The sequence below is a fragment of the Pleurodeles waltl genome, chromosome 1_1, assembly GCF_031143425.1.
Source record: "Pleurodeles waltl isolate 20211129_DDA chromosome 1_1, aPleWal1.hap1.20221129, whole genome shotgun sequence".
NCBI classification, from domain to species: Eukaryota; Metazoa; Chordata; class Amphibia; order Caudata; family Salamandridae; genus Pleurodeles; species Pleurodeles waltl.
In genome coordinates this window covers 358211853-358237728 of record NC_090436.1, presented here as the reverse complement: position 1 = coordinate 358237728, position 25876 = coordinate 358211853, and the positions used below count along the sequence as shown (strand labels likewise).

The following is a 25876-nucleotide window of genomic DNA, read 5'->3' as shown; positions in this document are numbered from 1 at the left end:
GACAAATAAAGTCAGGGCTATTGGTGCAATCCAAAATTGTAGGAGACAAACCGAGGGCAAAAGTAAGCGCATTATAGAGTAAACAGGTAAGGGGCTATCCATTAAAAATAACTGAAAGCACGAGCCGGAAACTGTGCCTCAAAACTGCTGTATTGCCAGTATATAATACAAGCAGCAGTAATAGTAGTAAAACTGTCTGTCTTAGAACGAAAAGTTCCCGGAGAAACCAACAGGTAACGTTTTTAAATGCGCTAACCTCGGAGTACATGCCGAAGAGATAAAACGGTCTGTCATAAAACGAAAGTCCTCGGAGAAACCACAAGTAATATGTTATTAAGTTAGCTTACCTCGGAGTACATGCCAAGGAAAGTGCCGGCGTGGAGACGAGTAAGCGAACATCGGCCATGTCAATGAGCCATTTTAAGGGCTCCGTGGGCATGGACATAGAGGGGGGGGTGGAAGCAGAATGAGGGAAGTCATTTTGGAGTATAGTAGAAGTAAATTAAAAAGAAACGAACAAACAGAGGGAAAAAGGTAATTATTGATTATGTCAAATAATTAGCATGCCCTGGTACTACATGTGGATAAGCGTGCTATCGTTAAGGTATATATTGAAATGTTGACCATATCGGTGAGTCATAAAGGAGCACCATGAATAAAGAAAAAGGTGTAAAATAGTGAAAGAGAGAAACAAATAACCTAATCATATATAAAGTATAGTCAAACATGTGTGTTAACTGGTGATAATATTACGGTGTATGGAGAAGGGAAAGTAAAGGGAAAGATGGGAAGTGAAGTGAAACACAATAGTGATACCAATAAGAAGAAAAATGTGTAGTTTGATTCCATAACAACCTAAGTAATCTGCAATTTGTGAAGCGCTATACAGGGTAAACATTGTAACGGCAATATTGACTCAAGCTTAACAAAGGTGAGGGGAAAAGTATAAAAATAAACATGTAGAAACAGACATGTATATTGCCACAATTATACTGTATGCTTGAGTATAAGCAAAAAATATGGCCTAAAATATTGCATACAATACAACAGAGAGCTATAAGTAACATATGTGAATACAAGTACCAAAAGAGAACAAAATAGCTTGAATGTGATGACATAGTAACAACCTCCAATATGATTACTAAAGAGTTAGTGGAGGAATGAAGAAATTATGATACAATCGGATAGTATTCCAAAATACTATTGTGTTTCACTTCACTTCCCATCTTCCCCTTTACTTTCCCTTCTCTATACACCTTAATATACAAGTTACTTACCTTCGGAAAGGAAATATCTGGTAGAGACATATTCTAGTTGCAGATTCCTTACCTTAGAATTTCCCCCAGGTGTCAGACTGGATCCGGAAATTTTTCTTGAAGCAATACCCTTGCGCATCGGCAGGTGGCGTCGGTCGACTCTGCGGGAGGCGTCAGCAGCGTGGTCGCCGTGATGACATCGGGAGTAGTATATAGACGCCGCCCTCGCGCAGTGATGTCAGTTTCTTTTAACGATTTTCCACACCAAAAACACTGAGATTGGTGCACCAGAGCTAAGGACCTGAAAAGGGGGAAGCCCTGTCACAAGGAATCAGTTCGCAAGCGGGGAGGATGGGTGGGCGGTAAGGAATCTGCAACTAGAATATGTCTCTACCAGATATTTTATTACCGAAGGTAAGTAACTTGTACATCTGATAGAGACTTTTAGTTGCAGATTCCTCAGAATAGATGCCCAAGCAATGCCATCCTCGGTGGGGGGCTGCGAACTAAGATCTAAGTCATCCTGCTGCCCATACTCTCCGTGCCCAGTCGGGAGCCAGCAGGTTGACTTGGGCCCGGTTGTTCCTGATTTTCTTGAGAACTCTGGGCAGAAGAGGTATAGGCGTAAAGCAGGCCGGAGTTCCACTCGAGACAAAAAGCGTCACCGAGCGAGTGCCGCCTTGGAAACTCCATTACGCAAAACAGCTGACATTGCGCGTTCTCTGCGGAGGTGAACAGATCTAACCAAGGCTCTCCCCACTGCTGAAAGAGACCCTGCGCCACTTCCGGATGAAGACACCATTCGTGATCGGCTGTGCATCGACGGCTGAGTTTGTCCGCTCTGGCGTTGAGGGAGCCCGCCAGATGTTGTACCATCAGGGTAATGCCCTGATGTTCCAGCCATGTTCAGAGGCGTAGTGCCTCCTGACAAAGGGTCCAGGACCCTACTCCGCCCTATTTGTTGGAGTACCACATAGCGGTAGTATTGTCCATGAACACCTGCACCACTTTCCCTTTGAGAGAGGAAAGGAATGCTTTCAACGCAAGCCTGATCGCTCGGAGCTCCAGCAGATTGATATGGAGCCCAGACTGCACCAGAGACCAGAGTCCTCTTATCTCCGCCTCTCCCATGTGGCCGCCCCAACCCAGAACTGACACATCTGTCACCATAGATAGATCTGGTTGGGGAAGGTAAAGGGATTTGCCGTGGCCCCAATGCGGATTCAAAAGCCACCACTGCTGGTCTTTCGCAGTCTCCTCCGAGATCTTGACCAGGTCAAAGGGATTCCCCTGATGTTGCGCCCACTGGAACTTCAGGTCCAACTGCAGAGCCTGCATATGCCATCTGGCATGTGTCACTAGCAGGATGCAGGAGGCCATGAGGCCCAGCAGCCTCAGAGTCAGTCTGACCGAAACCCAAGACAGAGGCCGAAAGATCAGAATCATAGCCTTCATGTCTTGGACTCGTTTTTAAGGAGGATAAGCCCGAAGCTGCACTGTGTCCAGAACCGCTCTGATGAAAGGGAGCAACTGAGAGGGAGTCAGGTGTGACTTCAACATGTTTATAGTGAACCCCAGCATGTGCAGGAGGGTCGCCGTAGTCTGAAGGTGGGAGACGACTTTCAAGGGCGAATCTGCTTTCAACAGACAGTCGTAGAGGTAGGGGAAGACTGAGACCCCCTAACTTGCGCAGATGAGCTGCAACCACCACCATCACTTTCGTGAACACCCTTGGGGTGCTGGTAAGGCCGAAAGGGAGCACGGTAATCTGAAAGTGCTTGTGACCTACCACAAATCGTAGGTAACGTCTGTGGGCAGGCAGGATGGGGATGTGGAAATAGGCTTCCTGCAAGTCCAACGTTACCATCCATTTTCCTGGGTCCAAGGCGGACAGAACCTGAGCCAGGGTGAGCATTTTGAAATTCTCCTTCTTGAGGAAGTAGTTTAGGTCTAGGATAGGACGTAAGCCCTTGTCCTTTTTTGGTATCAGAAAGTAGCTGGAATAACAACCACGACCTAATTTTGGCACAGGGACCTTTTCTATAGCTCCCTTGGCCAAGACAGCTGTGACGGAGAAGAACCAAATGATCCTCCGGAAGGTGATTGAAGGATTGTAGCAAGGGTGGTGGAGCAGATTCGAAAGGGAGGGAGTAGCCTTTTCAAACGATCTGCAAAACCCACCTGTCCGTGGTGATGTTTTCCCAGTGGAGCAGGTGATGGCCACATGGGATTCCGCGTCCCCGGCCACGCATAGGCTGAACAGCATGTGAGGCACGGTGGCTGGGTGGAGGACGCGTCAGGGAGCCGCTCTGACTCCGAGTCATCGGGGAAAAGAATTGGGTCGACGTCAATAGTGGGCACCACTGACGTCAGGAGCGTCGATAATCGACCTGGTGCCGGGGAAGGTCTCAAAGGTATGACCGGCACCGGTGCAGATCTGCGCACGGATCCGGAGGTGATCTTGGTGGCCGGAGCCAAAGCTGCCGGCGCAGAACCCGAAGGCCTCTCAGCCAAACCCCTTGGGCCCAAAGGCACCGTATCAGGGTCGGACTGCCCAAATATGATTACTCTCTTTAAGCTGGGCGGGGGTTGCTCTGGTTCTGGGAAACTCTGGGAAGCGCAGAGCCGACCCAGACGCAGGCTCTGAGGACAGAGGCCTTGTGCGTGGACGCTCTTCCCGCATCGGCCGAGCAACGGGGCGAAGTCGGAGAACTATGGGACTTCTTTGACTTTTTCTTCTTCTTACCTTGACCCAAGGATTTAGAAGAAAACGAGTGGTGATGACTCCGTGACCGATCTCAAGACCTTCCTCTCGAGCGAGACCGGGACCTACGCGGAGTCAAGTGCCGGGCCGCCTTTAGCTTTAGGGACCGCTCCCTCGAAGCCTTCGGGTGCATGGCCCGGCACTCGAAGCACGACTTCGGGTCGTGGTCTCGCTCGGGACACCACAGACAAACCCGATGAGGATCCGTCACCAACATCGTCCGATAACAGTCCTCGCATGGCTTGAACCCGGTCTTAGGGGACATCCTCGACGCACCAACGTTTCACAGAAAAAAACTCAACAAAACGGTCGAATTCGGACAAAAAATAGCCAGGTAGCTCTTCTCCGGATCAGCGCATAGCGCGGAAAGAAAAGAACTGACGTCACTGCACGAGGGCGGCATCTATATACTACTCCACCTGCCGACGCGCAAGGGTATTGCTTGAAGAAAAATCTCCAGATCCAGTCTGATGCCTGAGGGAAATTCTAAGGTAAAGAATCTGCAACTAGAAGTCTCTATCAGATATTATCACGAGTTAACACACATGCTTGACTATACTTTATATATGATTAGGATATTTGTTTCTCTCTTTCACTATTTTCTGCCTTTTTCTTTATTCATGGAGCTCCTTTATGACTCACCGATACGGTTGACATTTCAATATATATCTTAAAGCTAGCACGCTCATCCACATGTAGAACCGGGGCATGCTAATTATTTGACATAAATCAATAATTACCTTTTTCCCTTTGTTTGTGAGTTTCTTTTTAATTTACTTCTGCTATACTCCAAAATGGCTGCCATTTCTGACTTCCCTTATTCTGCTTCCTCCCCACCTCTTCTAAGTCCATGCCCACGGAGCCCTTAAAATGGCTCATTAACATGGCCGACACTCACTTACTATTCTTCACGACGGCACTTTCCTCAGCATGTACTCTGAGGTAAGCTAACTTAATGACATATTACTTGTGGTTCCTCCGTGGACTTTCTTTTTATGACAGACCATTTCATCTTCCTCGGCATGTACTCTGAGGTTAGCTAATTTAAACACATTACCTGTTTCTTTCTCCGTGCACTTTTCGTTCTAAGACAGACCGTTTTACCACTATTACTGCCGCTCGCATTATATACCGGCATTACAGAAGTTTTGAGGATCAGCTTCCGGCTTGTGCTTTCAGTTATTTTTAATGGATAGCCCCTTACCTGTTTACTCTATAATGCGCTTACTTTTGCCCTCGGTTTGTCTCCTACATTTTTGGATTGCACCAATAGCCCTTACTTTATTTGTCGATCGTCTACTAGGTCCACCATTACTTTTCACACTCCTAGATACTTGTGCTAATCATTTTCACAACATTTTCCATGTACATTCATCCCTAGTGTTTGCACTTCAAGATACTTCTGCTTATCAGTTTTATAACATTTGCCTTCTATATATATTAATCAGTTCACATTTAGTCCCTGCCACTTCCGCATATTTTTAATAATCTTTTTATACTTTATAGATATTCTACGGTCTCAAATCTTACCTGGAATTTTGTTCCTTCACAGATTTTAGACTAATCATGGTCTCACATAACTTCCACTTTTCTTTCTTGAGACTACCATGAACGAGTTACTCAAAATCATATTTCTGAAGCATATTCTATCCATATTTATTCGGCACTTTCCGGACCGGGCCTTTGCTTTGAGGTATGCTTTTCTTCATTTCTCAGTTATGATACACTATCACCATTTCTAGATAACTCCCTGATGTTGGTGATGGGGTTTTAATACAATATTTTATCTGTAACACATTTCCTACGCCATCAGTACTATGTGTCACTCAGGATATGCTGACACTGGGTACTTGACTTTCCTGCTTCTATAATAGGTGTGGTTTTATGACCATCGCTCTCACCACTTCCCTTTCTTATTGGTATACGGGCAAATTTCCACCTCAGTCAGTTGACGCATGATTCACCAATTGTACTCTCACACTCATTTCTAGATACCTCCCTGATGTTGGTGATGGGGTTTTAATACAATATTTTATTTGTAACACATTTCCTACGCCATCACTATTGTATTATTCTTCTCAGGACATGCTGACACTGGGTACTTGACTTTCCAACTTATATAAAAGGTGTGGTTTAACGACCATCTCTCTCACCACTTCCCTTTCTTATTGGTATGCTGGCAACTTACCACCTTTTCTCCTCAGTTGACGCATGATTCACCATTTGTACTCTCACACTCCATTTTAACATGCTTTCATCCTCTAATTTTCTTTGATATGTTATTTATTATCATGACTGATGTATATTCCTTGCAGCCTCGAAAACGTCACTTGTTGTGACAAGCCACGTGTTGGCTTGCTTATGCAAAGATGTTCATCCAACTAAGTACGATGGCTGTGGTTAAGGAATGTTGATCACTCGATGGACCTACGCTGATGCCTTCTAATAAAGGAACATTTCTCAACTATTTTCAAATGAAGGACTGATTTATCTATGGACTTTCTGAGTGCTGCGGTGTCTGTAATTAACTATGTGAAGTGTTTGTCTAAACACTAAAATACGCTCTAGGGTAGTGGAGTGCACTCAACCGCATTGCACCTACAGTTTTCTATCTAAAACGCCACATTCATACTGACACCACATTTGGGAAGTGCATCTTACTTACCACCACTACCCGGCATGCTTTGTGACTATTACAATACTAATAATAACAGTAGCTCAAGATGATTTTCATTTAACATAAGTAGCTCTTATAACAAAAGGTTGGAGACCTCTGTTCTGATGTCAAACCGAAAGGGAGAACCATGAACTGGTAATGACTGGACTCTACCACGAAAGGCAGGTACCTTCTGTGAGACCAGAGGGCTGGTATGGGAAAGCATTTGTCCTGCAATTCGAGGTTATTATCAGCCTTCCACTTCCAGGTTCAATAAAACCTATTGCATCTTGAACGTTTCTTCTCAGAACAACAACTTTACGACCCTGAAGCCTAGGATCACATGAAGCCCACAGTCCTCCTTTGGCACAAGGACGTACAGGGAGTAGCACCCCTGCCCAATTTCATGCTGTGGTATGTACTCCACTGGTCACTTTGTAGCACAATCTCTACCTCCTGCTGCATAACGCAGCAATGGTCTTTTGGAGCAAGGGCTCCAGAAAGAAGGATGCGTGGAGGGGCTTGTTGGAAAGCTAGATGTATCCCCTTTCCAAAATCGGAAGAACCACTAGGCCAAAGTTATGGCCTTCCATCCTGTGTAACGGAGGACACCTCCCAACAGTTCCCAATGACTCAACTAAAGGGAACTAGAGTTGCCTTCACGTGGGGCAGGGAAGAGGAGGAGAAGGGCTGCTGGATAAGGCGTGCTCTTCCCTTACCATGACACCTGTATTGTTTGAGGGGCAGGTTCTGAGTCTGCTGTTGGGATTGTCGCTGTCTAAAGGTCAAGCCCCTAAGAAAGCCTCAAAGCTTATGGAACTGTTTATAGCCTCTCTGAGGAGAATGAAGTGCAGGGACCAAGCAGTAGCTTTGCTTTCCTTAAACTATTCAAGTGCAGAGCCTAGCCTATTCCGAAAAGGTAAGTCTTAGAAATCTGATGAGCGTAACTAAGCATGTCTACAAAGGGCTAGAGATGAGGCCATAGCTTTTGCTAATGAGTGTGCCATATCTAGGCCAGATCAGCTGATTTAGCGAGTCACCGCTAGTCCATCTTTGACCAAGCCTGGAAAACGTTTCAGGCAAATTGGGGGTTACTAATTTGGTCATGTCCCATAGCGCCTGTGTATATGGTCTCAAAAGGAAAGTCAATTTAAAAAAATGTAAGGGAGCCTGGGGCCCCTGAGATGGTTTCTGAGGGATGAGAATGTTCAGAGTTGACGCTGGGCCCATCAGGGCCACAGGCATCAGAATAATGTTTATGGGGCTGAAGGTCCTCCCACCTGATTTACAGGGGGGTGGACTTTCAGTATGTAAACAGCAGAGACTAATTTGTCTCCGCTGTCTACATACCACTTACTCTGTCAGGTACTCGCAGATTTTGCCATGTTCCAGCTTGCCTGATTAGGAGTGGGCGGGCACATAGTCAGTTTTTACTTTTACAAATTGCCACCTTCAATACAGTGATAAGTAAAGTAAAAACTTTGCAAAGACCCCCACGCCATGGGGGGAAAATCCCATGGCCTGGAAGGGAGTAGTAGGGGTCATTGCTTTTTTATTTTCAAAAACAAAATCCCAATTTGGGATTTTGTTTTGGGGAAAAACAAAACAAAAAAAGAGAAGTGTGCCTTACAACGCCGTCATGTTGAAGGTGCCGTATGGCACATTTTCAGTGCTTTACGGGAACTGCGTGACGGCGGTTCTTTTAAAGGCTAGCAATGTCCGCTTGGCGGGGGACATCTCTAAATTTGCCAGGTGGAGTACACTCGTAAATTACTCCACCATGTTGATGAAACTAACACCATCTGCCAAACTCTCAACCAGTGACTAAATCTGTCTCCAAAGGCGAACCCACTGGAGACAGTAATCGACTAGGAGACTTACTCATACAAGGGTGTTGTTTTGAAGATTCAGCATGCCTCCTTTCCTTTTGTGTTAACTCAATTTCTCCCTCGATAACAGCCACTCAGGGGACTTTGAATCACAGATTTTGGTCTAAGGTCTAAGCACTTTAGCTTGCCACTACTTGATGGTCTTGAGCTGCATGCTTAGGCATGACTCACAAAATTAAGTGCTGGGCACAGACACCCAGGCATCAAAGGCATATATCAGGGTGGTCAATATGAACATTTGTCCATCACAATCCCTGCAGGGTTAAATCCTGATCGCTTGGCAGGTGACATTCTATCTCTGCACTTTAGGAATATGTACTAACGTAGAGATATCTACAGGGAAGTTTTCTGTGAAAACGAGCTTCGATCCATCCTAGAGGCGTTGAAAAATGGGAACTGATATAAGGACGCTGAAGCAGGCACATTATGTCTCCACTTACTTCACAATGGTACTATTTCCTGTGTGGACATGGAGACAGCGGCCTCTAACAGCGTAGAAGAACTATTAAGTGAGTTTCAGGATCCAGTCTGGGAAATTCAGAAAGTAAGGAATCTGCAGGTAGAATAATCCATCAGAACAGACTGTTGAAGAAAACAAAAAAAAAAATTCTACTCGCTGAATTCTATTAAAACATTTGGGCTAGAAGGTTGGTTATCTGAAATAAATCTCATGTGACTAAATAAGAATGAAATACATAACATTTAGGTAGAGCCAACTTTCCCTTTTCCAAAAGCATTACGTTTGGTGGAATTCTGAAATGACTGCAATAAATGTGGGTGTTGGATGTATCCCTCTCAATACTTGCCAAACTTAACTATGTCCAAAGTTCCACGACTTAAGGCTGAGATGATTAAAGCTGGTCATGATTAAATATGATGCATATGATAGCCTTGCAGGTTTCCTGCTGCTTCCATTTGGAAAATATCCAGATATCTGTCTGCTGTTGATTGTGATTTGGAAACACTCACTAATATAAAATGTGATATCATCAACTAACTTTAGTCTCAGTAAATGAACCACGACTAATATTGCTTGAGATTTCTGTGCAAGTAATGGCACCGACTATGTTACCTCCCGGTTATAGCGTTTTATATTGTTTAGTTCTGAATATCTATGATTTTAATGTTCTTAGTATAAATATAGAATTTTAGTAAGCAACATAAATATTCAACCATATAATTTAGACGGCTTCCATTCGGAGCATTCTACATCTGAGATCATGACAGTCGGTCCATACCTGCTCTTCCCGGGAAGCACCTTTCTTTGCCTTTTGTTTCCTTAACAGCTCATACTTCTCTTTCTCTTTGAGGTACTCTGCAACAGCACTGCTTGCAAGTGTTTCTTTGCCTGAAAACATGAGATAATCAATAAATACCCAAAATTGTTTTCCTGGTAAACAGAGAAGTCAAACCAACATCACGCATGGCACATAACGTGGCTCACTATAATATTCTATTGTATGTTCACAGCAATGCTTAAGAAAAGTTTCAAAACAAAAGTTGATAGTATACTATAGATTTGGCATGTGATGTGATCTAGGTTAATGCACCGGCTCTACAGTCTGCGCTAGCACAACAGTGAATGCTTAAAAGTGTCAGGGCTGTGTCAGATTTCCATCGTTCTGAAGTCAATCAAATATAAGTGATGCATCTAAAATGTTTCACGTCAAGCCCTTTGGGAAGAACACAATACATGTAACAACATATATAACAGTAAATGTAAACAAAATACTGTACAGTAGTTTACTGTGTCCCACTGCTACATTTTCCAACAATGCATTTCAGATAGGATGATACACAGTCATCTGAGGAAGCGGGAGAACGAGCACTTGTAAAAATCGTGTTTATATGTAGTCAAGTTTGTCATAAAATGACAAAAAAGAAATGGAATCTGTTAACGCTTGGATGAAAAACTGCAGTAGAGAGCCTTATTTCGAAAAAAACCTTAACGTAGCCTGATAACATGCAGATGTAAAAAACAATTCACAAATCAGCGTCAAATTGCCATTTTGTGGTGCCACCAGTGGTCAACACTTCAACTGAGCAACATACAGCGATTTACAAGCCCTGGCAAAGCAAATAGATCGCCTCAGGCACTGCAGTTGGTACTTAAACGTGTCAAAGGCAGTTATAGATGTCTTTTGAGTTAAAAAATGTCTCAAGTATGCATTCGCTCTTCCTCCCCTCCATCAGAGGACACTAGAAAAATATGAAGAGATCTGATGACCTTGAATGTAAAGCAAAACATCTTGATCGTGCTTTTCATCTGAGGAGGCAGATCACAAAAAGGACATATATCACGTAAGTTTGCAAACTCGCTTTCACAAGTCGAATGATTTTTCATGTTTCCCTAAATTAATATCCCTATGCTGAGATATAATAGCTATTATTTTTATTATTATTATTACTATATAACCCTTGTAAAGCAGACTGTAGCCAAAACTGGTATCCTGGCGCTGAGGCAATTGTTTGAAACAAAAGAGGAACAGAAAGAAGAGGAAACCAGGTTAAAGACCGATTACTATTTTGGGAATAGCCATAGTGATAGTCATTATAGAGACTCTTTGCACAGCTCTAAGTTTTGGAAGAGTTCACCCTAATCTTCATAGGTAGTACCAGTCACTTGTCTGTAAAAGTAACTCAACAGTTTAGATTACAAACACCTCTTAACCCAGAATACAGGATGGTTTGGAGTGAGGTGTTGGTGGAGGGAGGGACATAGAGAGTCTCAGTAAGGGCACTGAGAGGCAAAATGAAGACCAGGGAGCTGGATGGCAGGAAATGATGACCTGGGATACGTGAGAAGGAAAGGGAGAGACGAGCCGGGTGGCAGGAAATGATTAGTGGAAGGTGGAATGACCAGAACAGGAAATTAAATTAAAGTAGGCGAGGGATCGCGGGTGGGATTAAAAAGGAAAAATTAATGCAGAGGGGGAAATACAAAATACAAAGAAAACCATCAAATTAATGGACAGAGCCAAAGCCCACTTTAAGCATATGTATCAATATATTGGTAGCAATAGGTATTTAAAAAAACAGATAAGGCAGACCTCAAAAGCAAGCACAAAACTGCTAATTCACTTTTTTGCAAGAGCAGATTCAATCAATCAGCCGCAACAGACAACTCACGTTTCTTCTTTCAAAAGCAATAATCTAATGTTCTGTTCTTCAGTAGAACTCAGGGGGGCAAAGCTCCAACACTGCAGAAGCACAGGCACTGGGCTCAAGAGGATAGAGACAGCTGGGGTGTAGAACCTACTGTCTCTCTCTCCAGTAAATCATTAAAATAAACTTAAATAGTGATGCTTTCATAAGTCAAACTATATAAAATCCGTAGGTATTCAATGGTGTACTGCTATTGATCATTTGTGAAGAACACATCAATAACTCACTAGCGCTCAAAAGTATTAAAAGTATGTGTATGCTCATTTATGAGGACAGGATATAAATTACAGACCTTTAAAAAAAATACATCCATACGCCTTGGAACAAAACAGATTGTGAGCTGAGGCTGATTAGTCTTAGACTGATTGTACACTATCTCAAATTTAAAATCTAACATTGAATAGACTATTCAAGAATAACTATAAATGTGTGAAGGGCATCTGTTGCATACATAAGTAGGCAGAATTCTAAGACAGAAGGCAAACATCATGGCCTAGAATTATAGACTGTATCCCAGAAACATCATGAAACAGTTTCTTCATTTCCCAAAACAAAGTGTTAAACAGCAATTTGCACTTGGACAAGTGCCATCTTAGCTAGGAGGCCGACCTGCATGGAGTCTAAGCCACAGTCCCCTTGGTATGACCGATGTTGGGAATATAAGAAGGGACGATGGGCGTACTTTTTCTTAAACAAAATGAATGGAAGCAGTCGCAACTCTTTCGAGGTATGTTTTAATTTGTGTTTGATCGGCACTGTGAGTTATTTACAGTATGTATTTTTAATTAGACTTTTCCCCTTCATACATCTGCACTTTCCACTTTACTTTGTTCACACAAGGCCAGCCTGGATTAGTCATGTCCTGAGCCTTGATGTTAGGGAGAAAGTTGCACTTGGACAACCACCATCTTAGGTAGGAGATGCACTGAGTCTACCACGGTCTAGGTCTTATGACTGACTGCAGGGATATAAGCATAGACGCTGTGCATCCACGCCCAAGGGGCACCAGCGGCAAGCCCATCTGCACCTGGACCTGGCCCATGGACCCTGGTCAGATCCATCCAGAAATAAGCAGCTATACTTTATGAGTTCTACAGTTGGCCTCACCAGCTGGCTTCTACATCTTGGCTTGGAAAATATTTTTCAGGAATATCCCGAAATAAAGCTAAAGTCAGGCCATGCATCCCTCATTAGTGTGGCTCTGGATAAGAAGGTTGGCTGCTCAAGACAGGGGCCTAAAGACAGGATCTGATATCTTAAATGTGCATGCAACAATGTTAGGTCCATTGGTACACACTGTGTGGAAGTAAACAAACTGATTAACCAGTTCTGTGCCGTGGACGTAATGGTTACGTCCTGCGGCACCCAGCCCAGAGGGAGCGCTAGCGCTCCCTCTGTGGGGTTCCCCCCCACCCCCCAAGTCAGGGATGGAAGGGGAAGCCCTTCCCCTTCTACCCCCGAAACCCCCCCTTCACCCCCACTGTGAAGTCCGCGCGCTGACAATCACAGAGCCTCCCCCATCGCGCAGGAAGCTGAGCTTCCAGCGCAATCGGAAGAGAAATGCTATGCTTTTCTCTTTCGATCACGTGGGGGAGGCCGAGAGAGGCTTCAAAGGGAAGGAAATGTATTTCCTTCCCTTTGAAGTCTCTCTCTGTGTTTTGGCAGCCAGATTGAAAGCAATCCGGCTGTCAAAACGCCCACTAGACACCAGGGATATCTTTTTTATTTATGAAACTCACATAAGGGAGCGACCCCTTGGGCAAGGGTCGCTCCCAGGGGGGGCATTTTTTTTTTAAGGCCTTTTCTGCCCCCGATCTGCCCCGGGGGGGGGGGGGCGCAGAAAGGGGTGCCCCCTGGGGGTCACCAGGGATATATTATTTTTTTCTTTTGTTTATTTTTTGTTTTAGGTGTGGGGAGCGACCCCTTAGGCAAGGGTCGCTCCCATAGGGGGCAAATTATATTTAGGCCATTTCTGCCCATTTCTGTCCCCCCGGGGGCAGATCGGCCTATTGGTATTAGGCCGATCTGCCCCCAGGGGGGACAGAAACCTCTAGGCGCTAGGGCAAATTATTTTTTTGTTTGTTTGTTTTTTAGAGATGGGGAGCGACCCCTTAGGCAAGGGTCGCTCCCCTAGAGAGGCAAATTATATTTAGGCCATTTCTGCCCGCTTTGGGATCTTTTTTTTTGCGCCATCACGCAAGGGGAGCGACCCCGTAGGCAAGGGTCGCTCCATGGGGTGGGGTGGGGAGTCCAATTTATTTTAGGCCATTTCTGCCCCCCGGGGGGTAGAAACCTGTAGGCGCCAGGGCAAATTTTTTTTTTTTTTTTGTTTTTTTAGAGATGGGGAGCGACCCCTTAGGCAAGGGTGGCTCCCCTGGAGGGGCAAATTGTATTTTAGGCCATTTCTGGCTGAGCTAGAGGCCAAAATCCACAGGTTGGCACTTTGCAAAAAAACACCTCTGTTTTCTGTGAAAAAATGTGATGTGTCCACGTTGTGTTTTGGGCCATTTCCTTTCGTGGGCACTAGGCCCACCCACACAAGTGAGGTACCATTTTTATCGGGAGACTTGGGGGAACGCTGGGTGGAAGTAAATTTGTGGCTCGTCTGAGATTCCAGAACTTTCTGTCACCGAAATGTGAGGAAAATGTGTTTTTTTAGCCAAATTTTGAGGTTTGCAAAGGATTCTGGGTAACAGAACCTGGTCAGAGCCCCAAAAGTCACCCCATAAACAAGTGTTATTGCCCCTTGTCTTTCTCTACTTTTTTTCCTTCCAAATATAAGAGAGTGTGTAAAAAAGACGTCTATTTGAGGAATGCCCTATAATTCACATGCTAGTATGGGCACCCCGGAATTCAGAGATGTGCAAATAACCACTGCTCCTCAACACCTTATCTTGTGCCCATTTTGGAAATACAAAGGTTTTCTTGATAGCTATTTTTTACTCTTTATATTTCAGCAAATGAATTGCTGTATACCCGGTATAGAATGAAAACCCAAGGCAGGGTGCAGGTCATTTATTGGCTCTGGGTACCTAGAGTTCTTGATGAACCTACAAGCCCTACATATCCCCGCAACCAGAAGAGTCCAGCAGACATAACGGTATATTGTTTTAAAAAATCTGACATTGCAGGAAAAAGTTACAGAGTAAAACGTAGAAAAAAATTGCAGATTTTTTAACCTCAATTTCAGTAGTATTTTTTTTCAGTTGTTATTTTCTGTAGGAAACCCTTGTAGGATCTACACAAATTACCCCTTGCTGAATTCAGCATTTTGTCTACTTTTCAGAAATGTTTCGGTTTCTGGGATCCAGCATTGGTTTCATGCCCATTTCTGTCACTGACTGGAAGGAGGCTAAAAGCACAAAAATCGTAAAAATGAGGTATGTCCCAGTAAAATGGCAAAATTGTGTTGAAAAATTGGGTTTTCTGATTCAAGTCTGCCTGTTCCTGAAAGCTGGGAAGCTGGTGATTTTAGCACCGCAAACCCGTTGTTGATGCCATTTTCAGGGAAAAAACCACAAGCCTTCTTCTGCAGCCCCCTTTTCCAATTGTTTTTAAAAAAAACGACATTTTCACTGTATTTTTGGCTAATTTCTTGGCCTCCTTTTGGGGAACCCACAAAGTCTGGGTACCTCTAGAATCCCTAGGATGTTGGTAAAAACGGATGCAAATTTGGCGTGGGTAGCTTATGTGAACAAAAAGTTATGAGGGCCTAAGCGCGAACTGCCCCAAATAGCCAAAAAAAGGCTCGGCACAGGAGGGGAAAAGGCCTGGCAGCGAAGGGGTTAAGGAGATTAATTTTAACTTTTTTTTTTTTGTAAAACAGACCTTGTTAAAAGCTGATTCAACCCCAGATATATTTTGGTGAGTCCCCCAGACTATTAAATTGAACACTTTGATAGACAACATAAAAATGGATGGGGTGTAGCATGCACCTTTCAAGACAGATTTGAAGTCTCTAACTATCAGATTCTCCCAGTGGCAGGGGTTGAGTCACTGGCCTTAACATTTAATGTGTCTACTCGGACCTTTTTTAAATGTGTTTTCTTTTATAGACCCACCATGGATTAACAAGCGATTTCAGCTACTCCTTTTTTTAATCAGGTGCTGGACGTCTTGTTAATGTTAGCAAACTTCTACTTAGGGTTTTTTTTAAATTCACCTTGATAATATGGTTGAGAAGGACGCTAAAACTTTTTTATCACATTCGTCAAATATTACATTTGAAAAATCTCATTGATGGCCACACCCATGACAGAGGCCACACTCTAGATGCTATGCTTATACCTCTCTCTTTAGTGTCTTCTCAGAAGTGCTCTCAAGTACACTTGAACAGATTATCGCCTGAATGGTTTCAACTTCAGCGTTGCTCATGATATTGACCAGTCTTTGAGTTCTCCCACACTCACATCTAGACCATGGAAACATCTTGGCCCCCAGGAATAGGAGAAAGTGCTAAACTCTTCTAGCTCCTCTCTCCTTGAGGCTGATCCTATGACCAACTCTAGTTTGGTTTAGACTTGGCTTTTATCTTCTCTGGACAAGTGGACAAACTGATTCCTCCTAAACAGGTCAGATGTAATTGAAATATAACCAGTGTCCCATAGGTCAATACGGAGCTCACGGCATTGAAAAGGGAATGTAACAATCTGGAAAGGCAATAGCGGAAAGGTTATGAGCCACATCATATTTTAACATACAATACATTCCTTCATACCTATAACAAATTTATCAAACACAATTTTAAATGCTATGTTGACCCAGAAGCGGATTTTAGGGTCAAAAATCCCACTAGGGTAATCTTTAGGTTGTACAAGAGAATAGCCTGCCCAGGGATGGATAGTAATTTCCAAAGCTATCTCAAAGTCGCTGTGACAACTTACCAGCATTTTTTCATAACAAGATTGTCAACTTAATAAATTACCACAGTCCGTGGGAAGTACCTCTTCAACAACCCTGCCTCTCCTTGATCATACATGGTCAATGTTTGTAACAATTTCTGAATTTCTTTCCTTAAACATATGTGAAGCAATTGCTTTCTCTCAGCTCTCATTTGATACCCAGGACATGGAAGGCAGTCACAGTCTCCCCTGTGCTTAAGAAACCCAATCGGGACCTGAAGGTTATGGTAAATTTCGATTCAATTGCCCTCCTTCCTTTATTTACGAAGAATACTAAGATCGCAGTTCACAATCAGCTGTCCCAAAATCAGAAGACATATTTGCTAAAATATAACGCTCACTCAGGATTCTTCAGGGGCCTTTCTATGGAGAACGTCCTAGTTAATGCTACCGAAGACATCAGGAAAACCTTGGATGAGAATGGAAATGCAGCCCTGACATAGATTAATCAATCTGCAGCTTTAAAACGCTGCGGTATCGGGTACAGTCTTGACTTAGTTTACATCCTTCCTAAAGGGCATGATACAAACAATGGCCCTTGCCAACTTTGGATCAACCCCCAAGCCCATTCTGACCAGGGTCCCTCAGGGTTTGGTTTTGAGCCCCTATCTCTTAAATCTGTACACACCCCCTTGGCTTACTTGATAGTCTTTTGGAAATTCATCCCACACATACACTGACAACACCCAGCTGATTTTTAGATACCAATCCAATGGAGGATGCATGTAATCTAGGAGGCTGCCTTTAAGGAGTTTCTAGATGCCAACTTACTGTTTTTTAAAGCCAGTAAGACTGAAATCAAGGTCTTTGGAATGAATAGCACCCGGTGGCAGGAGTGGTAGTAGAAGAAGTTAGGTGAGGTGCCTTAATCTGTTTACCAGGTACAGAACCTTGGAGTATAGGGGGACTCCGATTTTTCCTTTGTGGGACATGGTAAGAGCATGTGCTCTATATGTTTTTTCAATTTTAAACATAATTAGGAAAATTCTTATCTTTCTTCCCGAATCAGCAAGAAAACAAACAGATTAAAGTCCTTATCCTGGCGAGGATGGATTATTTTGATTCCCTGTTGATAGGACTACTGAAATATTTGGTACACAGAATGCATATGCTGTAAAATGCGGCTGCTAGAGTGCTTCTGGTCTTAAAGAAAACAGCTTCAATTTTAACAAACTCACGAATATACACTGATCCTTGTCCACAAAAGATGTTTATTTAAAGTTCTGTGCCCATGCCCCAAACTATGTAAAACGGTGGCCGGCGCTCTTACATGGCTTCATTATTTTCCAATTATCTGCCCTCCCACCCACTCAGATCCCAATCTGTTTAGCAAATGTGCCTAATTTTTTTTAAAAAGGGAGACTTGGCGTTCGCTCGTTAACAGTGAGCACGTACCGAGCCTGGAATACTTTTACTATCAATTTTAGGAACTCGGGATGATTTGATTACATTTAGATACCATTTGAAGACTATTTTTCACACACTCCACGTAATCGGCCACGCTCTTCCTTGAAGTGTAGATAAACTGTGACTGATTTTATCTTCTGTTTCTAGCGCCAGGACACTTCTTTCCTGAAGTAATTGACTATGCAATACAAATGCTAAATTCATCCATTAAAAAAAAATCAAAAAAAATCAGGACTGCCTCTATGCAACCTCTTTCTTCTCCAGCAGATCAGAAGACTGTGGCATTGCTGTACTGAGAGTGATCCTCCATGTCTACTTCCTTATTTGTATGACGGGCTACTGTTTTAATTGCTGTGATGGCATGATTCAGTATTTTAGCATGGTCCTCAAACCCCGAGACCTTCTTATCCACCTCCTTTGTGCATTGCCGTTGGAATTGTCCACCCTTATCCAGGTAAACATTTTGCATCACAATATTCTATTTCACAACCTGAACTTTCTTTCCATGAATGTTTAATTTTGACAACCCTGTAAATTAGACATCTGCCTTAATCTGCTGCCAGTGGAAGCAGTGGCATGTGACCACCAGGATGAGAAATAACTCAGTCACATATTGTAACATTTTCCATCAATTGCATAAGTTCCAGTAGGGGAATCCGAAGATAACAGATGCAGTCCCAAAAGGGAAAGGTGAGGTGATGCTTTGGGATCTGATTCAAGACAGCACGTGGTAGAAAAAGTAAATTACCTTTTGTGTAGGTCTACTCAGTCCTAATGCAACAACTGTGAACATCTTATTCCAAATGTTTTTGAATATTCAACTGTTGGCAATTTATGTTATATGACTAAAAAAGGCATCTGAAAGAGGCATTCAGTCAAATTTTAAAACAATATATATGGTGAAAATAGCACATCTTATGGGCTAAATATACACGGCACGCTCACTCTGACGGTTTACTTGGTATTTGTGCAATCTCCTTCACCAAAAACAGAGTGGAGCAGTGTGGTAACCATAGCGTGGGTTGGTTAATTATGATATGTTTTATGAAACATCAGTGATGACTAAGATACAGAAACGGTGCCACAATAAAACGATTGCTACTGGGCATAGGCAAAAATATTTAGAGCTACAGATAACCTCAGAATAAATCATACATTCACAATAATATCACGGGCAAATGTTTAGAAACACAGGTGGGAAAGCGGCACAGGAGATTATTTCTGTTGACCATCACTAGAAGAATCTCTGTTACAGTACATTATCTAAATACTTCTACATGTTTTCCTTACTTCTCATATTAATAGGTTTGAACGATTTCTAGAGACTTTGTACAGGACTGCTGAACTCCATAACTAATATGGTAAACAATGATATTCAGGTAGGAGAAAGGAAAGCTAGTTGTCAAAAAATGGCAGAGTACTACCTCTAGTCGAAAATAGGAAAACTGAGAAAATCCTTTGTCCACCTTCCTATCGAAATGGGCGCAGTTGCAAGACAAAGCCCGCACATTTTTTTGTGTTGAAAGATTAAAGACACAAGAAGGACAAGACTGATCAGAGAAGATTTGTCACCAGAGTAACTCTAGACTGTAGGAAAGTACCCTCTTTTTGGCATGGTTACCCCCACTTTTTACCTGCTATCAGTATGCTTAGACTGTTTTCACTTGAAACCTGCTAACCAGGACCCCAGTGATTGTGCTCTCTCCTTCCAAATTTGGTTGCCTAGGACTTTGTACACCCCACAATTGGCAACCTGGTGCCCTCTTATAAGACCCCAGTATTTGGTACTTAGGTACCAGGGCATTGGGGCACTAGGGGTTTCCCATGGGCTGCAGCATGTATTGTGCCACCCATGAGAGCCCATGCAAAATGTGTCTGCAGGCCTGCCATTGCAGCCTCTGCGAAAAGGTGCATGCACCCTTTCACCACAGGGTCACTGTAAGTCACCTCTATGTCAGGCCCTGCTAGCCCAGAGGGCAGGGTGCAGGTCCCTGTGTGTGAGGGCACCCCTGCGTGAGCAGAGGTGACCCTGCGAACTCCAGTTCCATTGCACTGGACTTCGTAATTGCGGGGAAGCCATTTTACCCGTGTACTGGACACAGGTCACTATTTGTGTCTAGCTACATAATGGTAACTCCGAACCAGGGCATGTTTGGTATCAAACATGTCGGAACCATACCCCAATACTGTTGCTAGTATTGGTTGTATGATTCCATGCTCTCTGGGGGCTCTTTAGAGGACTCCCAGTTTTGCTTCAAGCAGTCTTCTGGGGTTTTCCGGGCAGCTCTCGCTGCCGCCACCCCTCAGATAGGTTTCTGACCTCCTGCTGCTTGACCAGGGGGAAGGCAGAATAAAGGATTTCCTGTGGAAGAGGGAGGAAACACACTCTCCCTTGGAAATAGGTGATCAAGGCTTGGGAGGGGTAGCCTCCCCAAGCCACCGGTTTTCTTTGTAGGGCACAATTGGTCCCCTCCTTCCATAAACCGGTTTGCACCAGTCCAGGGACCCCTGTCCCTGATCTGGCATGAAACTGGTCAAAGGAAAGGGGAGTGAGCACTTCCCTGTCCATCACCACCCCAGGGCTCCTACAGGTGGCCACTTGATTCTGCCATCTTGAAAACAAGATGTGCAGTGGCCCCTGGGATCATCAAAGTGGCCAGGTCAGGCAGGTGATGTCACAGACCCCTCCTGATAGGTGGTCACCTTACAAGGTGACCAAACCCCCTTTTAAGGCTATTTAGGGACTCCCTTGAGGGTGGGTCCCCAGATCCAACATGCAAGACTCCATCAAAACTCCTCTGCATCACTTACTTCATCTTCTGGCCAATGAACAGAAACTGGACTCTTCAGGAACCGACAAGCTACAACTCCGGTGACAACTTTGCTTTGCAACATTGGTTCTCCGGCTCCTTCCAACAACTGCAACATTTACCTGGCTGTGCATTCTTTGAGGTCAGTGAGACTTCAGCCTGCACCAAGACGCAAGAAGGAATCTCCCATTGAGTGAGGGAGTCACTCTCCTGCATACCTCCAGCATTCCATCCTGCCAAGCACAGTCCCCTCTCTGCTGCTCCAGCTGCTTGGGACTTCTCTTCAGGTGTGCTGACCAGGCCTCACTGAGACTTACTGTGCCTGCTGCCAGTGGGTTCCTGTGAGGTTGTGACTGCTTCTGCTGGCTCTCCCGACTGCTGAGGGTCACCGCAGGCTCCCCCCCTGGGTTGAGTCCGTGGGCCTTGCTGGTCCTCTTCAGCCTTGCAACGCTTCTCTTGCATTTGCCAAAACTTGTTGATGGTTCTTCAGCACCACTGACCATCGGCAACTCAATCGACATGGAACACCATCAGCACCGCTCCAAGGACTTTTCTGCAGCTCGTGGGCTCTACAGCTGGTTTTCTTCATTCCTCGTCGACTTGGTTCTACATCCACAGAAGGGTAGGTTGTAGCTCCTGCCCTCACTGGACACTCCATCGTGGACTGGACTCAGACCCCTTCTTATGCAGGTCCTCGTCTTCCAGAATCCATCACTGGTTTCTTCTAGACTGGTCCTGTTCTTGCATAATCTTTTTTCTAAGCACCCCTGTTAGTCTTTGGGAAAACTAGGTACTTACCTCTGCACTCCCAGTCGCTGGGGGTCACTCTGGTACTCACCTCTTGGGATTCCTAGTACCTCCAGCCCCCCTCTTACAATTCCACATCCTTGGGTGGGGGACTGTATCTCACATTCCACTTTTTTGGTATATGGCATTTTAGTGTTGAGTTACTATAATAAAGTACCTTTATTTTTTAACACTGTGTGGTTCTTTCATGTGTGATAAGTTGCTGTGTGACTAAAGTGGTATTGCATAAGCTTTGCCTGTCTCCTATATAACTTTAATCTTCTTCATACCCCTTTAATGGACTGCCAGACACAAGCTGCACCTTTGTCTCACTGTGGCAAACTCCTCCTTTCTCCCTTGTTGACGGTTCTTCTGTGTTCTCTTTCTTCTTCATTTGTGTATTTTCCCCTCTCTTGCTGTCGGGGAACGTCTGCTAAGGAAAAATAAGTACTGGTGGACCCCACCAGTTCAAATTAAGCACTGTCTCTCTTTAAGGCCATGCAAACAGACCTAGATTTGCAAATAAGTTAATTCTCAATCTAGTGACACCCCTTCCCCCACCCCCATTTCACGCTGATTCTCAAACCAACTTCTGACTAACATTGCACAACCCAAAACTACCATACACAAAGTAAGACCTGAAGACAAATGCCTTTATATCAGATGCTCATAATATAATTAGAAATGGTTGTAACATTTCAAAATGCGATTCGGGTATGAAGAGGATTAAAGTTATATAGGTGGATTCAGTACTACAGAGCCTTGGTTATTAGTACGGAGACATTTAATAGCATCGGCCGCAGTCTTTTGAGCCGTGCTTTGGTCACCGGCACTCATTATATAACAAATTAAGCACTGGAGAGAGCGCTGTGGCAATGGTCAGTTCGGGATCTGAACTTGTTGTTTCCCGATAGAATGTGCAACAATACTTTGCATTGGAAGACAGGCCATTGCAGTTTATTGATAAGGCGAGGATGTCAGCTTTCCTTTTGTTGTTTTTCTTTTAGATGTAGAGTTTGCAGGTAGCTCTATCTCGAGCTGTCTAGTTGTCTGATGAAGGTTCTCTAATTTCACTACTTCAATCTGTGATTTTTGTCAGGGTTTTCAGATTTTCCTCGAAAGGGGTGGATGTACACGGAAGCATATACATAAGTTGATTTACATTTTTCCCTCAGTATGGCAATACATGTTGCTACTCCGATTTCACTGTCTCCTGTATCTACAATGGGGTACATGTTATATATATCTGCCAGGGTTTTGAATTGACAGGAAATTGGCTCTGCAGACCCTCAACTAGCCCCTTGAGACCCTACTCTATTTAACATTTTGAAAAGCGTTTGCATACTTTGTTACCAGGAGCACATATTTAAAACAAGCATCTGCAATGCAATAGGTCTCGCATTTCCGAGAGTTAGAGCTATTGGTGTTATAAATGCATAATTGGACTTTTCCTGGCACATAAATTGGTCAACCCTGTTGTTCACGCAGCACTCAACTAATCCTTTGCAGCTAGCCCACTGTGCATCCGGTTTGGTATTGGCTGGGAGGAGATAGCTGAGCAGTGTTGCTGTCATCAGTCAATTTAAAATAACAACACAAACCAATGGGCATCAAACAACAATTGGGAAAAGAAACCACCCATTTTAAAAATCATCAGGAATCAGTTGGAAATGCTACAAGGGAGGCACCACATAACAACTATTATGGAGGTTACAAAGAATCATATAAATGACAGACCAATTGAAGTAGTTTGTAACATTACAACACATTGACTGAGACATATGTGCAGTGTTTGTTGCAGACTCTTTTTGTACACTGCCGGATGTTCCTTAAATTTGCCTGACACACCAAAATATTAAGCCATTCCGGCAAACCATTTATCCACACTAAATTCTGAGCACACTGACCATTCCAGTCTGCAGCGTCCTTTTTAACAATCATGCATGCTGTGAGTTTCATTTTTAACTCACTTCCACTGAACAACCTAAACTAATGCATCAGACACCGGTGATTAGTTGGCGCACGGAGCTTATTCCTGATGGCATCTGATAACCACGCGGAGGGAAGACGGAGCCTGCCTCTCCCGACTCACACTGTCGACCAGTCATTCCGCACACTGTAGCTGTAGGGGGCACAGCCAAAGCAATGACCACCAGAGAGCTCACGACTGAGCCCCTTCCAAAGTTACTGCCTGGAGAGAAGCACGAGGATTACTCCTGCAACAACGCAGCTTAAGCGCTACAAACAAGCAATGACGTGGGATGGGTGGAGGGGAAGAGCATACACAAACAGGAAGCTCAGGGACAGGCGGGAGGTGCTGGGGGACGGTAGTGCAAGCTGATTCAAATTGCCATAGCCGCCATGAGCATGAGCGCAAACGAGAGTCATGAAAGAAACAAGCAGCAATATGGAAGGGGTGGTGGGGACGGGTAGACAGAAACAGGAAACTCAGGGATGGGTGGGAGGTGCAGGGGGACAGCAGTGCGAGTCGATTCAAAGCACCATGGCTGCCATGCGCGCAAAGGAGAGACACATAAGAAACAAGCAACAACGTGGGACAGGTGGTGGGGACTGGCAGACACGAACAGGAAACTCACAGATGGGCGTGAGGTGCTGGAGGACGGCAATGTGAGCCAATTCAAAGCGCCATGCCACCCTGAGCGTGAAAGAGAGACACAAAAGAAAAAGGTAGTTCGCTCACAGTAAAACATATTGGCAGTAGTGAAATAATCCAAGTAACAGGGTCAGTCTGCAAGGCGGTAACAAAACCGCCCCAAAGCAGGACAAACATAAAGCATTTATCAATGATATTAACAGATTTTTGAAAGGCAAGCCCAGGAACGAGTGAATGCGATGGGCATGAGATGGGCATGATTAAAAGCCTGCAGAATGCATACAACAGGTCGAAAAGAGCTTGCGAGCTCGACCTGAACAGAAATGATGGTAAATTTGTTTGCGTTCTTTCAGTGCGTTTTATAGTAGCATCTTTGGCTTCAAAAGAACACTTATCTGTGCTTTAGCAACCCAATGACATATGAAAAGTTTCGCACAACATCACAAATGACTTTCAATAGTCCGCTGTTGGGGTACATTATCAAAATTAGAGCTTTAATAACGTTTATGTATGAACCACACAAATACCAGCCACAATTATTTATACTAATCCACGTTTCCAGGCAATTTGTTACACGTTACAGCTAATAAATGTTTTGATAGTAAACCTATGTTTATTATGGACTTTATTTCTTATTGCAATGTTCTTAAAGATTAAGGGCCAGATGTATCAAAATATTTTGCACTCGCAAACGGCGAAATCGGCCGTTTGCGAGTGCAAAATCGTGGTCTGCAATGCATCAAAGGCATTCGCAGACCACAAAATAGAAATCGCGAAAATTGCGATTTTTTGCGTTGCGACCAGATTTTTGCGAATCACATTTTGCGATTCGCAAAATCCAGGTCGCAAGGCAATTCTGCAAAAAATCGCAAATTGCGATTTTTCGCAGAATGGTATTTTGCACATGCAAAATACCATTGTCTGCAACCAGGTGGTAACCTGGTGCAAAATTTAAAAATGCAGTAAAACTGCATTTTTAAATGTTATATGTAAAGCACACATGCCAAAAGGGCATGTGTGTACTTTACATGGTAAAAAAAAACAAAATTTGGGGTGCAGGAGAGGGGGCCTTAGGCCCCCAGCACCCTGGCCTTTTGCATTTCCCAAATTGCGATTTCTGGTTCAGAAATCACAATTTAGGAAATGCAAAAAATGGGGCCAGTATCGCAATTTGCGATTCGGTAATTGCATTTGCGATTTTTAAGAAATCGCTATTACCGAATCGCAAATGTGATACATGGCCCTTTGTGATTCGGTAATACCGATTTATTTAAAATCGCTATTACCGAATCGCAATGGGCCGTGATGATACATCTGGCCCTTAATTCTAAATCAGTACTACAAATCAGTCTTTAAAAACACACTTGCCTTGTGATGTTCTTGTACTTTTAGATCTTGCATAAATAAATACTGTCTAAAATATACAACAAAGACATGTTCTTAGTGGTCTGTCTTTTAGACATACCAAATTTAGTTGTGAATTCAGCATGCTAGGCACTGCTATACAAGATAATCTCTAATTTGTCGCAGACAACTTTTAAACGGTTTATAAAAACAAATCCAGTTACGCGTCCTAAAATATTTCCGAATTATTCGATCCGGTAAAGCTGATTTGCCCCAGCAAACAT

The 25876-nt window shown here is 43.8% G+C and overlaps 1 protein-coding gene across 1 annotated transcript in view; it reads right to left on the bottom strand.

Moving 5' to 3' along the window:
- CWC27 (CWC27 spliceosome associated cyclophilin) overlaps window positions 1–25876 on the bottom strand; it is a 998568-nt gene that overhangs the window by 196069 nt on the left and 776623 nt on the right. Inside the window, exon 12 of the mRNA XM_069222723.1 lies at window positions 9804–9913. Coding sequence (XP_069078824.1) covers window positions 9804–9913 — 110 coding nt within the window. The remainder of the gene's footprint in view (window positions 1–9803; window positions 9914–25876) is intronic.